Source organism: Parasteatoda tepidariorum, chromosome 3 (assembly GCF_982258835.1).
Source record: "Parasteatoda tepidariorum strain Cologne lab strain chromosome 3, Ptep-v5.0, whole genome shotgun sequence".
NCBI classification, from domain to species: Eukaryota; Metazoa; Arthropoda; class Arachnida; order Araneae; family Theridiidae; genus Parasteatoda; species Parasteatoda tepidariorum.
In genome coordinates, this window is record NC_141757.1 from 119,057,127 (window position 1) to 119,072,617 (window position 15,491).

Sequence of the window (15,491 nt, forward strand, 5' to 3'; positions counted from 1 at the left end):
AAGAGTTAATTTTTCTAACAACTGTGATGACACTTAACTCTCTCAATCGTAAGAAAACTTCCAAGACAAGTGATCAAAGTAAATCTCGACTAGCATCCGAGGTCCAGTACCACTTTGATCATGGCCCCCCTTGTGGGCCGTGGCCCAATGGTTTGGGAACCTCTGTTGGATAAAGTTAGCTTAAAAAAATTGATACTGATTTATTCGGACAAGAAACATGCTTTACTTTAAGGAAGGAGCCGTGGTGGTTCAGGGAATAGAGCATTCGCCTTCCATTGAGGTGACCCAGGTTTGAGTCCCAGCAATGGCTGGTCGATACGAATTCCCCAATGGTAGGCGGATTATGGGATTATGGAATCTTCACCGGGATAACCGTGGGAGTTTTTCGTGATCTTCCTCACCAAGTAACACAAATGCATGCAAGTTCCATCAAAAAACTCTCCACGAAGTTTAATTTGGCCCAATGCTTGATACAAGAATTTCCTTGCCTTCTGGGTTGGGTTCAAAATTACAAAGTTATAGAGTTAAACATTGATAGTCGTTAATCGGAATGGAGTCTGCAGTTGAGACTCAGAATTGACCGGTTATAAAATAAAATTAGGTTTTGAGTTTTACGCTACTTTATAAAGAATTCGATTGCATATCCCACAAAAATAATCAGCAGTTGGGTATTTGCACTCCAAGAAGAAGACAACCAATATTCACGCATATGACCTATGAAGTCAGCACCAGCTAATCTTTATCAGCAATATGGAGTATTAAAGTTTCTCTACATGACTTAAAATACTACACCACATCAAATTTGTTCAAATATCATTCTTCCTAGTCTACTTCTTTTACTTAAGTTAGATTTAGTATTTGTTTATGTATTTTGTTGTAACCGTGATATATTTTTGTTCAGTGAACCTGGCAATTTCGTAATGAGTTTGTTTACGTCCTACATGGTTTTGTGCCTACCTTTGTGTTAAGTCCTTGCGCAAATATATAGTGGTAGAATTGAAATCTTTGTGAAAGAATCTTTGCGAAAGAATATAGGCTGTGTTGCTTTGGCTTACTCGAAATAAAATGGAAAGAGCAGATGCTAACGTAAACAAGTGCCGTGTTTCAACACTTAATCAGGATCGAGATAAACACACTACGTCACTTGCAGTTATCCTATTGATTAAATTGTTTCTGCTGTATAAAATTAGAAAATAAGATTATTATTTTTTTTTTGTTGTTGTTGATAATCATATTCTGCTCTTTATTTTCAGATCCGCATTCATTCGATCAACACAGATTTTTTTTAAAAAAAATAGGGAAACGCAATTTTTTTTTTTTTTTTTGCTTTAAAAAACATTGAATTTTACGACTTGACGTTTGGTTAATGATTAAAAAACGAGCAAAACTCACTCTTTTTCCAACAGAGTCAATGAGAGAAAAAATAAGTTAATAAATAGTTTTTATGAAACAATTTCTAGTTCATTTTCGTGCATTATAAATGCATTGTTTGTTAATTTTGGTCAATTTGCGTTTATCGAGTTTCCAAATTTAATTTGCGAATTGTCTGGGCGTCTATTTCCTCGTTATAAATTTTCGAATGTTAGAAAAATTCAGGTTAATCGCAATAAAAGTTTAATTTATTAAAAACATTTCAAAGTTCGTAGCCTAGATAATCTATACACCTGCCGCCAGAAAAATATCATTCACGAGTTACCAAACAATCATTTCAAAAATGCGGGAAATCACAGACATTTGTCACAGAACAATTAACGTGTAGTTTGATAATCGAAGAATGAGTTAGAATAATAAAGAAAAAATATATTTCCTTACTTAAATGAATAGATTAGATATATTTAGCGTAATGCATAGGAAGTATACTTTAGTTAAGATTTATAATTCCTAAAAAAAAAGTAGGTGCATCTTGAATTTTGCTGCTAATTTTAAAACATTGAGAATATGAGGCACACAATCACGTCACATAAACACGCTATCGAGATGAATGGTTTATATTTTGTTGCTATTATTATTTTGTGTTGGAAGAAATGAATAGCAAGATCTAGCGATGTTTAAATTTCATTTTGTTTTTTAAAGAAAAAAAATATTTTTTAGGTTAGAAATTAAAAATGCTATTCATTTCTTAACTTCGATGAAAATAAAAAAAATAAAAAATTAAGAAATTTTTTATTAATTATTATTTTATTCGTAATAAAATTGATGAATAGTCATTTTCATTGTGTTGAAGTTCGAAAATTAATAAGAAGTGTTACCATTTTTTTTCTTTAAGAACTAAATTTACTCGTTATAAGATTTTATTTCATTCACAAAATTCATTCATTCAAAGCACTATTTTCTGAGTAAATTGTTCAATAAATTGAAATTCGCACACCACCCCCAAAAAATTTAAATTTGGTGGAAAATTTGAGATGTATGTTAAATGTTAAAAACATAAAAAAGTATACTTTCTGACTTAATATAAAAGAACATGGAAAAAACAAAACAAGTTTGACTTAGAAAGAGACAAACCTAGTTTAAATAGCTCGCCATATACTTCATATGTATTAAGAATGCATTTTCTGTCGTTATTTAAAGTTATTCATAGATTTAAAAAAAAAAACATGGGAAAATGTGTCTTCAGATTACAGTTGAGTCTCGATTATTTGGACCACTACTCACTCTGATAACCGAAAAATTCGGTTAAAGCGAAGAGTATAAGAAAAAGAGTTGATATAAATGTAATATATTTAACAAATACAAAATTTATTAGAGTACACCACATACGATTCATTAAAAATCTTACTTAAAAACACTTAAAAAGCATACTTTACTAGAATGAAAGAGTTTTTACTTAATAAGAGTCCTTAATAGTTTTTTTTATATGAAATTACTTAGGAGATTTTCTACAGCAATGTGCAGCATTTATTTAGGGTTAACAGGAAGGCTGCTGTCGCCTCTGCTTATTGTTCTGTACAATAGCACTTTCAATAGTCCATCTGTAAGAAAGATTTTTATAGGTGGATTTCTCATAGTCACTCACTGTCCTCATCATCTTCTCTAGATTCATTTTCATTATTGACGATACTAACTATCATTTCATCGGTCATCTCGTATTGTCCGTCAGCTTGTTTTCCCAAGTCCTTGGAAGATAAAAGTCAGAATTGTTTTCGGCAGTAGTTTTAAAAATAAAAAATAAAATGGAACAAAAAAAAAATTCCTTGAAATATTTGATAGCTCTGTTAAAAGCGGAAACTCGTATAATCGGGACTCTACTGGGCTTTGTTTTCGAAAGTGTCATGAAAAAAGTATCCATTTTAAAAGGGCTGATTTATTTTTTCACAGATATCTGACAGACATACGAAATCAGTCAGGAATAAATGATGACTAAAATTGTGTTGCTTGTAAACACAAAAGTAAACCTAAAGACTCGTGGCAACTGTTATCAATGAACTTTTCACGAGTCAACCAATTATACAACACTACCTTTAACGCCCTAATGAAAGCGTTTAAATCACTATTCTTTTGAGAACTTATGGGAGTAGTCGACGTTTTGGAGTTCTTTATACAATAAAATATGCTATTATATCCATTGTATTTTGAGGGAAATATACCATAGTGTATCACAATTATCATTTTTAAATGAATCATAGTTGCGTCCTCTTTTCATCTGTTAAAATGGAGCCCGGCATCAATGTTTTCTTAGTTGTCTTTTATGTTACAGCATGCTTTAAGAGGAGGCCGTACCACTTTTCATCACATATTATCTTTCACCTCCATCATTAATTAAAAGTATGGAAAAAAGTGAGTTCAGACAAGCATAGAGTGAACCATGAAGTTTCAAATACTAAAAAAAAAATTTCAGTTTTGTTTTTTCAAGAATTATAATTTTGAATACGAAATTTACGGTAAACTGTTACCATAGGAAAGTATAAACTTGCAAATAAAGAGTTTAAATGCAGTATATTTTGGAGTTTTATTACCAGAATTATCTCTTTTCTTTTCTTTAGGGAAAAAAAAAAAAAAAAAAAAAAAACAGAAATGTTAAGACCATAAAAGTACGGTTATTTTACCACAATTTTTTTTTCTCCGTGCAGTAACCGCAAGGCTTATGCTCTGACTTAACTATTTTTTTTAAAAAAAATGATAGTTTGAAATTCTTAAATAATGCTTTTGGGACAGCTTGAGTATGCTAAGTTTGTCACAAACAATAATAATTCATAATCAAACGAGAAGATTACGAGAATGTCTTCTATTTAATTTTTTATAAAATCCAAGTGCAGCTGGAATTTTTTTGAAATTCGTGATGAAGTTTCAGCACCAGTCAGATACATTTTGAAAATGCTCCCGAACAAAATTCAAAAACTAAGGGAAAAAATTGCTATTTCTTAAATAATTACTTTTTAGAGTAAATTTTTAAGCTCTAAAAATGTGCAGAACATTGAAAAAGTCTATGAAGTTTTTTTAAATTTATTTATCCATTTAATAATAAATATAAATACAGTAAGTAATCTTAAAGCGCTAATTCACCTGTTCTATTATTTCTATTGCTCAGAGACTTTAGAGCTTTTTCTTTTCTTCTTTTCCTTTTTTTTTTGTAATAGCTTACGACTAAAAAGAGCTTTTTCAGATTTTTAATTAAAACACGAGTATAAGAAATACTACAAAATCCCATTTGATTATTGTACATGTTTCAAAGATTACATTTTAGATTTTTTTCAATCAATTTTGTTTTCCAAAATAGTATGAAATGTGCCCACCAATGTCAAAATACGTCCTGAAAAAGTTTCTTTGAAGAAAACAAGGATTTCGTGTCCAGTAAATGTGTCGAAATATTAAAAAAATAACAGATTTTCAACTAAATAAATAAAATAAATTTTAAAAAAAGCCTCGAGAATGTAACATTAAAATTTGGAGGTTAAAAAGACATGTTGTTAAAACGCCATTAAATAAACGATTCATTTCAATAGAAATTATAAATGAAAATATAAAATTCTTCAAAGGAATTGTTTCACAAAATTAACACTTCCACCCACTTTGGAAAACATTATTTCTAGAAAAACGAGTCGAATGTTTAAACGAGTCTAATATTTAAGACTTATAAAAAGTTGATATATTATGCTTCGTTGCATAATTTAAGTAGACGGGTCTTTATCCGTTTGATATAACCTCTTTATTCAAGTTATAATTTGAGAAACAAGCTAATTTTTTTTTAACTTTCGATTTCAGTTTCATGAAATTATTTTATCTTCTAAGTCTTTGTTTAATCTCTATCAAATGTTAAATTGTTTTCTTTACGGCTAATCTTTGGCGCAATTGACTTAAATCTCTAAATTCTACAATTTTAATCTCAAAGCCGCATAATCTTGAAGATCTCGAAAAATCGACATTTTTTTTCTCCAGTTCATCGACCTATTTTGTAAATTGAAAAACTTTCATGCTATCTGGACAGAAATACCGTATTTATTACAAAAATAAATATTCCAGGTGACTTTAAAAAAAAAATTAAAGGAAAAAAAATCTATTATTCTTTCGTTCTCATAAACAAGCTAATCCATCCATTCTTACCAAACACCTGCGACAACAATTCTTCCGCAAGTGTCATTTATACCATCCTATCACCATCATCATCAGCGGAAGACAAATGCTTTTGGTCATCTTCCTGGTTTTCTCCAAGGGTGGAAAATCGAACAATTCGCTTGATTTACAACATTCGAAACGAGACTCTTTAATACATCACTATCTCTGTCATCAGTAGTAAAAACTAAAATTTACATTTACACCTCATTAACTTCTTTTTAGATTTCCCTTTAATCCAGTTCTGAAAAACTGTTACATTTCTTGACCAACAAAGTCACGAAACGGCATTATTTACAATCTAAAGAACAGCGGTATATAGAAAAAGAGAAAGGGGAACAAAAAAAGAACACCCCCTTAGCTTCTATCTTTTTTTAATTCTAATTCTTGGTGGCAACGCACACAGATTAAATCGTGATCATCAGAATGTGGCCACTGCCAGGGAGGGTGGAAAGTGTCTTCTTTAAGCCTAAAGGTCCAACCCTGCCCAAAAAGAAGATCTAGATTACTGAAAAAGTCGTCTGACGGAATGTAGGTGTTCTATTTTTTTCTATATCTTCTAACAAACCCTTTCGGGTTTTTTGAAACTCTCTTTTTTCTTCTCACAACTGTAAACTTCCTGTTGTAAAATTTGTACGTTGACCTATTAGAGGTGTTGTGGTATATAAGAATCAGTATCATATGGTTTCAGCATCAATTTCTTTCGAATCTTCATTCGGATAAGTTTAAAGAGTTTTTGAGTTTTACACCCGACTATACAATGACTTTAATGAAAGTGAGTGTTTATGTTTCTTATCATTGTTGGACAACTTTCATCTTTTCATTGTCTTGAGATTTACTTTCAGTCCGGATTAATATTTATTATTTTTCTGAACATTTTTAAGTAGTTTGAAATTTCTTAAAAATGCTATCATTTTTCCGAAAATTAGCATTTATTTTCTAATTTTTTTTGGCAATGTACTTCGTTGAGATGGAGAAACTTTAAATTTTAAGTTACTTCGATATTATGGACAGAATAAATATAGTTATAATATTTTTAAAATTTTTGTAAATTAATTCTTTTTCTTACTTTTTTTGTTATCACTGTTAAGTTCCTTTCAAAAATGCTAAAAATTTCTTGAAAATTTATGTGTGCATATTTTTTTTAAAAATATAACTTTGTAAAAATAGATATTTATGCTAAGAATTTTAAATTTTAATTTATCCTTCTAGGTTATTAACTGAAGAAAATGTCCTAAAAATTCTGAAAATCTTGTGTTTCATTGCTATAAAACTTTTTAAATTTAGAATAGCATCGTTTATATAATAATTAAAAAAATTCATACGTCAATATTAACTCTTTATTATATGACTTAACTGATTATGAATTTTAAAGTTACATATGAATTTATGACTTTTGATTGAGTTTTGTAGACTGAACAAAATATCTTGAAAAACTTAAAAGAATGCAAATTTTTAAGTTTTTTTTACATTATTTCTCAAATGTTTGCGTTAATCTAAAGTTCTGCGAGAATGCTAAAACTTCTAAAGATTTTATATTTTAAATTATATGTTTCTTATAGACTATATATTTCTGAAGATTTTTTCCTGTTTGTTTACATAAACTGTTTAACGTAGCATTGCAAGTGATTCTAACGATTAACTTTTTGCTAACATGAAAGCAATTTTGCTAATATATATGCTTATATAAAACATTTTCATGCAATATTATTATTCAAGATATTTTAAAAACTACTTCTGAAAACGTAAAAATAAATGATAATTAAACAGAAAAAAAACCATCAATACATATTTAAAAAAAAAAATTAAATGCGTATATTTTATGTAAAATTAAAACTTTTTACATTATCATCAGAAACTATCATAATTTGAATTATGCGAAGTTTACTTTTAGTTTTGAAAGTATAGTAACAAAACAGGGGCAAGTTTTATGTGAAAAACTATTAAACTTAAATTTTGTCTTTATGTTGGTGCATTGAGTTCTTTTTTTTCATTAGATTTAATATGTACGTAGTTATACTTAATTCTCTCAATGAATACAAATTTCACTGCTACCACTCTTAAATTTTTTCAATGATTACTGAACTCCTATAAATATTTTACTTATTCACGACGAGTTTGGTGGTTTTTTTTTTTTTTTTTTTTTTTTTTAAATAATACAACAATTTACTTATAATCTTTTGAAATATGTATATAGTTGAAAATTTGCGTGTAATTCATGTTAGAGTTATTCTTTTTGTGTATCTGTATCCATTTCAATGTTTAATGTTAAAATTATTACTAGAAAATTTAAAAAATAAAGTGATTGTTAATTTTTAGGAATTTTTATTATTTCTTTTATTTTTGCAAATAACAATCTTTTAAGTTTGCTTAGTAAGAATGCAATAATAAAGAAAAATATTCTCTTGGAAAAACAAATTCTCTATTCAAGATTAATCCTATTTTCTATTTTATATATATAAAAATTTCAATGAGATAGAAAGTTAGGAAATTGAAAATTAGTGTATATTTTCTGGAATCTAGCTAACTTTTTACCAAACCAGGTAACTTTTTTACAAATTGCAGGTCTCCGCTGTTTTACTTCTAACATTTGCTTCCTGTTATGCAACATATAATAATGGTTATCATGGGGGCGATGGATATCATGGTGATAGCAACGGTGGATCTCGTAAAGTTCACATTGAGTCACCAAAAATTCACTTGGATGGTCCAAAAATTCACCTAGACAGTGCAAAGATCCTATTGGACAGGCCCAGCATTCACGTTAAAAACAGTGCACAAGCCCATGAACTATTGGGCGATGATGAACCAATTATCTTAGAAAACGACAAGCCTTTATACATTCGCAAGTCTCTTCATGGATTTCAACCATCTGCCTCAGCAATCCTCATTGAAGGAAACCACGGTCATGGTGGATACGGTTCAAGCCATGGTGGATACGGTTCCAGCCATGGTGGATACGGTTCAAGCCATGGTGGATACGGTTCTAGCCATGGTGGATACAGTTCAGGCCATGGACATGCATCAGGATATAGTTCAGCAAAAATTGTTAGAGGTAATTTTAATTTTTTCTTTTTTAAGAAATAAATTATGCTTTTTTCATTGTTAAAGAGGTACATTCTATATTCAGCTACACTCTATATTTCCCTAACAGTTTGATGGAAAATGATTGTAAATAAGCGACTATCTCAATAAGGCTGCAATCTCAATAAGATGTGTAATTTCAATAAGGCAATAAGCTACAACCTCAATAAGATGTTAAATATAACCATGATATCGTAAATGTTAAACTATAGAACATTAAAGTTTTGCTGATTTTTTTATTAGACGCAAACTTAAACCACGCTCAAGTTGAATCATAATAAATTTTACTTCAACATTAATAAAAAGCTAAGTTTAACAATGTTTTTGTCCATATTGAACTATGGAATTGTGTATAGGATTCGAATAATGGTTAATTTTTGCGTCAGATTGATTCAGTTCGATTATATATGAAAATTGCAGCAAATTCACATTATATTGAGACAAAAAATAATATTTCAAGCAGTTAAAAAACAAGATTTCTGCTTGCTTCTTTATCTTTTTTCATTTAATAATAATTACAATAAGGTACAATAATTAAAAATACAAATACATAATATGAAAAAAATGTTTTACATTTGTTTAAAAAAATTGTACTTATTTCCAAGCGTATACTGAGAGTCCAATATTTTTATGCTTAATAACTGGTTGGGGAAAAGATCTTTTAACTCATAAACGAGTTTTTATTCTGTGGGCTAACATTCTAAATATGAAATTTTGAAAGTCAAAAGTTTAGAGCACTTGCACTGCCACTTCTTTAAAAAATTACTTTCAGAAGAGCTCTTTTAGTTAAAAATTCAAAATTAATCATAATACAAAATAAATCATTAAAAAACTTGGAATATGATGTTTTTCTTTGTACATATCATAGAGCAGTGATTCCTAAAATTCTAGAGTTCCGAAAGTAAGAGCTTTTCTTTGACATTTTTGAAACCTATAATTACATTTAGATCGAATCAATATTCCCTTATTTGCTTAATATTTCGACTGCCTTTGGCAGATTATTAGGGATAAAGTGAATAAGAAAAAAAATGGCAAGTTTTTATTTTTAAAAAATATATATAATTTTTCTAACAATAAAATAAACAAATTATGAAAAAGACAGGTTTTAAATAGTTTTTTTCGTCTCACTTTTCAAATCAAAATAGAATAACTAAATTCGTTCATGAAGGAAACAGGCTTCCCTAATATCCATTTTTAACGTTTATTGCAGTTTTTCTTAGTTTTAATTTCAGAGAAAATCCTAATTCGTCTTATTTTATTCATTTTTGACTTATATATGTGTACACAAAAAGCATTTATTAAATACAAAAGAAAAAAATTCGTAGAGTATACTTTCGCAACATTTTGAAATATTTGAACAAAAATTTTGCATTCGCCCTCCATACAGAATTGGAGTAGAGAGGAAATACGAGTCTGACCTTTAAACAAAAAAGCAAAAAGTATTTAAAAGAAAGTAAAAAAAAAATTAATTCATGCAACCATAAGAATAAACTAAATTATATGTTGGAGATGAAAAAGAAAGGAGACTAAAAGTTACTTTTTGAGATTACAAGTCACAACAATGTGTTTCAGATGCTTCTACACGGGGGGAAAATGTATAGTCAAAACTACCAGAATGTGGTAAAATAAACCTGGCTCTATAGGAACATCAAAAAGTTGTTAATTTTTGCCAAAGTGCTTAGGTAATGATATTCGAAAATTTAACAATAAAATGTGATTTTATCATATGGGATAAAATTTGATAAATGTGGTAAAATTTGGTAATTTTGTCATGGTAATTAACATTTATTTGATTAAATTTACATTTCAATTTTCTGTGTTTTACGAAATGTGTGGTAACAAAAACTGCAATTTTGAACACTAGAATTTCCGGTAAACCGTTACCATTTGAACGAAAAAGTTAACAAATAAATGCTTACCGGAATTATGGATTTTTCTTACAAGAAAGGTCATTACTATACAGTACAGTAATATTAGAATATTAGACGGTAATATTGAAACCAGAATTTTTTTTCTATGTGTACAAATTAGAGAACATCCCCATAATTACTACTTCCATTCCTAAAAAAAAAAAAATGACTGAATCATTTAAAAAATAGAGACTCAAAATTAAATTGTATCTAAACACTAAACAGCCGCCGTTCAACAAACATCATAATTGGGTCAGCTTCTCGTGATATACCATTATAAAAAAACAAATGACCTCTGCAACTTTGGATGATTAAAAAGAATCGTCTCTTCTGGTCAAATTGTTCTAACACGAGAAAGAACTCATTTTTCTAGGCCAAGAGCATCCGTTTAGGCCGAAAATGATATCAGTCAGCAATTAGCCACAAGCAATTGAAGTCTGCTAACAATTTTCTTGTTTGTATTTTTTCTAAATGCTGGCTAACTTTTAAGCAATTAAGTTGAAGTGTTTGTTAAGAATCGAAAGTAACCGGCGGTTAAAATATAGTCTTTTTTTAGAACTGAATGTGTGATTTTTTCAAAGAAAATATAATGAAAAGTGAGCAAAATCTGAAAATAAATGTGAGTTTCTTTAATTGAATCTGTAAGTGGTTTTGTAATTAAAAACACAATACTGTCTAAAGAGCTAGAAAGATCCTTATTAGATAAGATTTGTTACTCATTTTAGTTCTTCTTGTTAACTTTCTTTTTCACCCTTTCTTTATTTTTGTCTTATCTGCGCAATTATCTTTTTTAAGTTAATGAAATGATTTTTATTTTATTTTAACCGTAATATATTTTTCATTCTTTTAGCATGGTCTAGTAACAATTAAGATGTTTTGTTTTATTTCAAATTGCATATACTAAGAATAACGACATCCAGTTGAACTAGTTTAGATAATTTATTGAGTTGTATTACAATGCAGTTTTAATGACTTATACAATTTAACATTATTTGAACCTTTTTAGTCCTATCTACAAGTTAATTATTTTTAATGGTCATTAAAACTGTTCCGTTCCAAAATTCAAATTTTTTTGTTCCTACAGTAATGCATTTTCAATTACAATTATTTTGTTTTCAAATTTTAGTATCAATTACCATATTTTTCTTATGTTTATTTTAACACAAACAGGCTTCTCTAGTTAGCTAAGATTTAATTTTCAGATGTTTCAAGAAATCTTATTTTAATTATTATAATTTAAAAAACCATTTTAATGAACGAAAATTGTTTCTGCTAAGAAAACTTTTCCAGAAATGCAGAAAGAACTGTAAATATTACATAAAAATGGTCAAAATCGTGACAGATAAGATATCGAATTTCACATGTTTTTCAGGTTATAAATAGTTTAATTTTTGAACTTTTATATCTATGTCAACTTAGTTCTGGATATACATTGCATTCATATTGTGTTGTGAGTTTCGATTTTTAAAATTAGTTGGATTTAAGTTCGTATCCTGCATGGGTAAGATAATTGTCAGTTATGACAACATAATTTTTGACTTATAAAATTAGTGGGATCCAAGTTCGTATCGGTATGAATATTAGATGTAAATAATTGCATAAAACTACATGATTTCTGACTTCTAGAATTAGTAGAATTAGAATACAAGTTCGTATCTATATGAGTAGATAAATACGAATAATTACATAAAACTGTATGTTTTTTGACTTCAAGAATTGATGGGATCCAAATTCGTATCTGCACAAGTAAATAAATCTGAATAATTACAAAAAACCATATGATTTTTGATTTCTGAAATGGGTGGCATCCAAGTTTGCTTGTGTATGAGTAGATAAATATGAATAATCGCATAAAACTGCATGATTAATGACTTCTGAAAGTAATGGGATGCAAATTCGTATTTGCATGAAATGATAATTATTAAGAGTTAGAGCTAGAAATGCAAAAAATGTTCTTCTATTTGATCCCGTTTTTTTACAATTCTTAAATTAATAATTCGCAAAATAATAATAATATTAATAATAAACTCAACTTAAATAATAACTTTAAGACTCATAATGGGATATTTGAAGCAATAATGGCAAAGGCTATTATTTACTTTGTGAAACTACAATTTTCATTGAATCAATTCCTTTTGTATTTTCTCTATAAATTCATCGTCACACTATAAATTTTAATGGCACATTTTATTTACTCCATTTATAGCTCCAGCTACAATCGTTGCCGCTGCTGCACCCCTCATAGCACCAGCACCCATTGCCCATGACGCCATCTTCGTACGCAGACCAGTCCATGTTGCAAAGGAACTTGTACCCACTCAAGATCACTTGGAGAAAGCCCATTTCGAACGTGTCATTGTCAGTGGCGGATATGCTCACGGACACGCTGGTCACCCCACTGGTACCGTGGTGCACGCCGTCCCCATCTCTAAAGCTATACAAGAAAAGACAGTCGTCTATGAAAGGGCCCCACTTCACAGTGCTGGACATGGAATTATCAGCTACAGTGCTTATCACTCCCCATCTCCCGTGGCTGTTGGACCAGCTGTAATTGCTGATGCTGGTCATGGTTATGGAAGTCATGGCTATGGACTTTCTGGAGGCAAGGATGTTCACCATGGTTATGGAGGCTATAAGAAATATTAACTTGCTTTCTAAAAGTAAGTATAAAAGTCAAATACTTCATTGATGTTTTGTACCTAGACAAATTAGGAAAACGTCTTCGGTAAGCACATGAAAACAGAAGAAAGTTTTATGCGTGTATAAAATTTCTTTTAAAAAAAATGTATAACTTGTTAAAAAAAATTCTGGTTTGTATCAGGAGATGGGCCGAATAATGTTTAAAATTGATCCAGGATTGTCAAAACTGTACAAGTATCATTAATCTATTGGTCACAGCAAATACTTTTATCGCAAAAGAAGCTCTCCCGAGAAAAACCGTTTTTGAGCATATCCCTAAATATGCTTAGATCTATTCATGATCCTAAAGATTTGAATGATTGAAGAACCAAGTAGGGTGTGTTCGACGTTATTAGCAATAAAAAATGTTAATTTATATTGTTATTTTGAAATTTTTGAAGAATTGTTTGAGTTTATATTAGGATCACTCTTATGAGCAGCACTCGTGTATTGTTTTAGGTGCATTACATGTGATGAATTAAATTTTTCTTGCACAAAGTATGTTATAAATGCATCTAAAATAATTTTTGTCTCTTACTAAGACTTTAAAATTGGATTAACATTTCTTTTCTTTTAAACAATCGAATCTTCCTATGTAAAAAATATTCGTGCATAAAAGGTGTAACTTTATTTCACGCATTTTCCAATAAAATATTCACTTTCAATTTTTCTTTTAAAAATGAATTCAAATTCATGTCAATTTGGGATTCTGTATTTTCGTTTTGTGTTTAATTCATATGTTCAGCATCGAAATTTCCCCTTATGATAGAAAGAATTATAGAAACAATTATCGTCTGTCATCTTATTGTCATTATACAGTTGTTAAAATTGTGTCTGTTTTTTAAAAACAGGATTTTCTTAGTTCTGGAACATTTCGAAAAACTACCATAATTTGCAGCAACTTAGCATATTTTCTAGAGTAAAATTTTGGACGTCTTTAGCCGAGTTGTCTGCTGAACCTGCCTCAGGAGATTTTTGTCAGATTCAAAATTGTGAACGTGTATTGCAATCAAGTGGTTTAATATCAATATTTTCAAAAGCTATTGTTTCATATGCCAGTTACGCAGCTTAATTTTTGTTATTCTTTTTCTCTAGGTTGGCAACATGGCAAGCCTGCAGTTTGCTTATTTAGATCTGATGACTTTCAAAGTCAAATATACCGTAAAGAGCTTATTTTGTAAATATTCATAGAATTTACTGCTTCATTTATTTGTAAATAAATTATGCAAAAGAAACCGACGTTGTAATAAAGAAATAAATCTGTTACTTGTACATAACGCCTTTTCATTTTATGCATACCTTTATTTCATCTTATTTTAAGTTTTGAAAATTTTAAAATTCCTTTTGCTTATAGATATTAGTACCTAATTCTTCCATGATTAGCAGTGTGAACAGTAATTCGATTCAAGTGATTTGGTAAAATAATTAGATTCAAGTGATTTGAATCAGTGATTCGAAACATGCTATACGGATCAGTGGTTCAAATGACGTGAATCATATCACTAATTCGAATCTATGGTGATGAGATTCAAATAGCTATTCGAATCAGCGATTCAAATTAGGTGATTCGGATCAATGATTCCAATGAAGTGATTTGGATCAGTGATACAAATGTTGTTATTCGGATCACTAATTGGAATTAAGTGATTTAACGAAATAATGGCGAATCATGTAATTCGAATCAAATGATTTAAACAATATCCAATTTAGAAATACAGTCTCAGTTCACTTACCTAGTGCACTTTTTTCCCTTTCCAACTGCCGATCGAATGAAAAATCTATTAAAACATTAGAATTCATTCAAATGATTAAGTAAGCCAATTATACCTTAATTTTTAATATATATGTTGCTATAATATGTATGTATAATTTTAATATATATGTTGCTATATGTTAAAAGTACTTTTAAATGCAGCAATTAAAGAAAATTAAATTTAAAAAAAAAAATTTTTTTTATCTAATATATCGAATACTTTCAATAGAAAATTTTAAATTACAAATGATGAATGGGAAAAAAACTCTACGGTTTAGCAATTTTTTTTTAAAACTTCATATGATACTGAATCACTGCGAAATAAAAGTAAGAGAATTTCAGGAAACAATAATTCATTATAATTTAAATAAATTCCTATAAAATTAGCTGATTCGAATCAATCGATTCAACATGATTCAATTGATTCCAATCCAATAAATTCAGTAATTCGAATAATCACCGATTTATTATACAACATGCGAGGAATTCTAAATTCCGACTTCCTTTTACAACAC

The 15,491-nt window shown here is 29.0% G+C and overlaps 1 protein-coding gene across 1 annotated transcript; it reads left to right on the plus strand.

Moving 5' to 3' along the window:
• The first annotated feature begins 6,211 nt into the window (after positions 1–6,211).
• Positions 6,212–14,510, plus strand: LOC107449734 (uncharacterized). Its single transcript, XM_016065366.4, has 4 exons — positions 6,212–6,325; positions 8,116–8,605; positions 12,751–13,204; positions 14,319–14,510. Exons 1-3 carry the CDS (start codon positions 6,311–6,313, stop codon positions 13,188–13,190), a joined length of 945 nt encoding a protein of 314 aa, XP_015920852.1. The 5' UTR covers positions 6,212–6,310; the 3' UTR covers positions 13,191–13,204; positions 14,319–14,510.
• The last annotated feature ends 981 nt before the right edge of the window (positions 14,511–15,491 follow it).

Coding starts and splice junctions, on each gene's coding strand:
- LOC107449734 (XM_016065366.4), top strand. Junction 8,606..12,750: donor TTCAGCAAAAATTGTTAGAG/GTAATTTTAATT, acceptor CTCCATTTATAG/CTCCAGCTACAATCGTTGCC.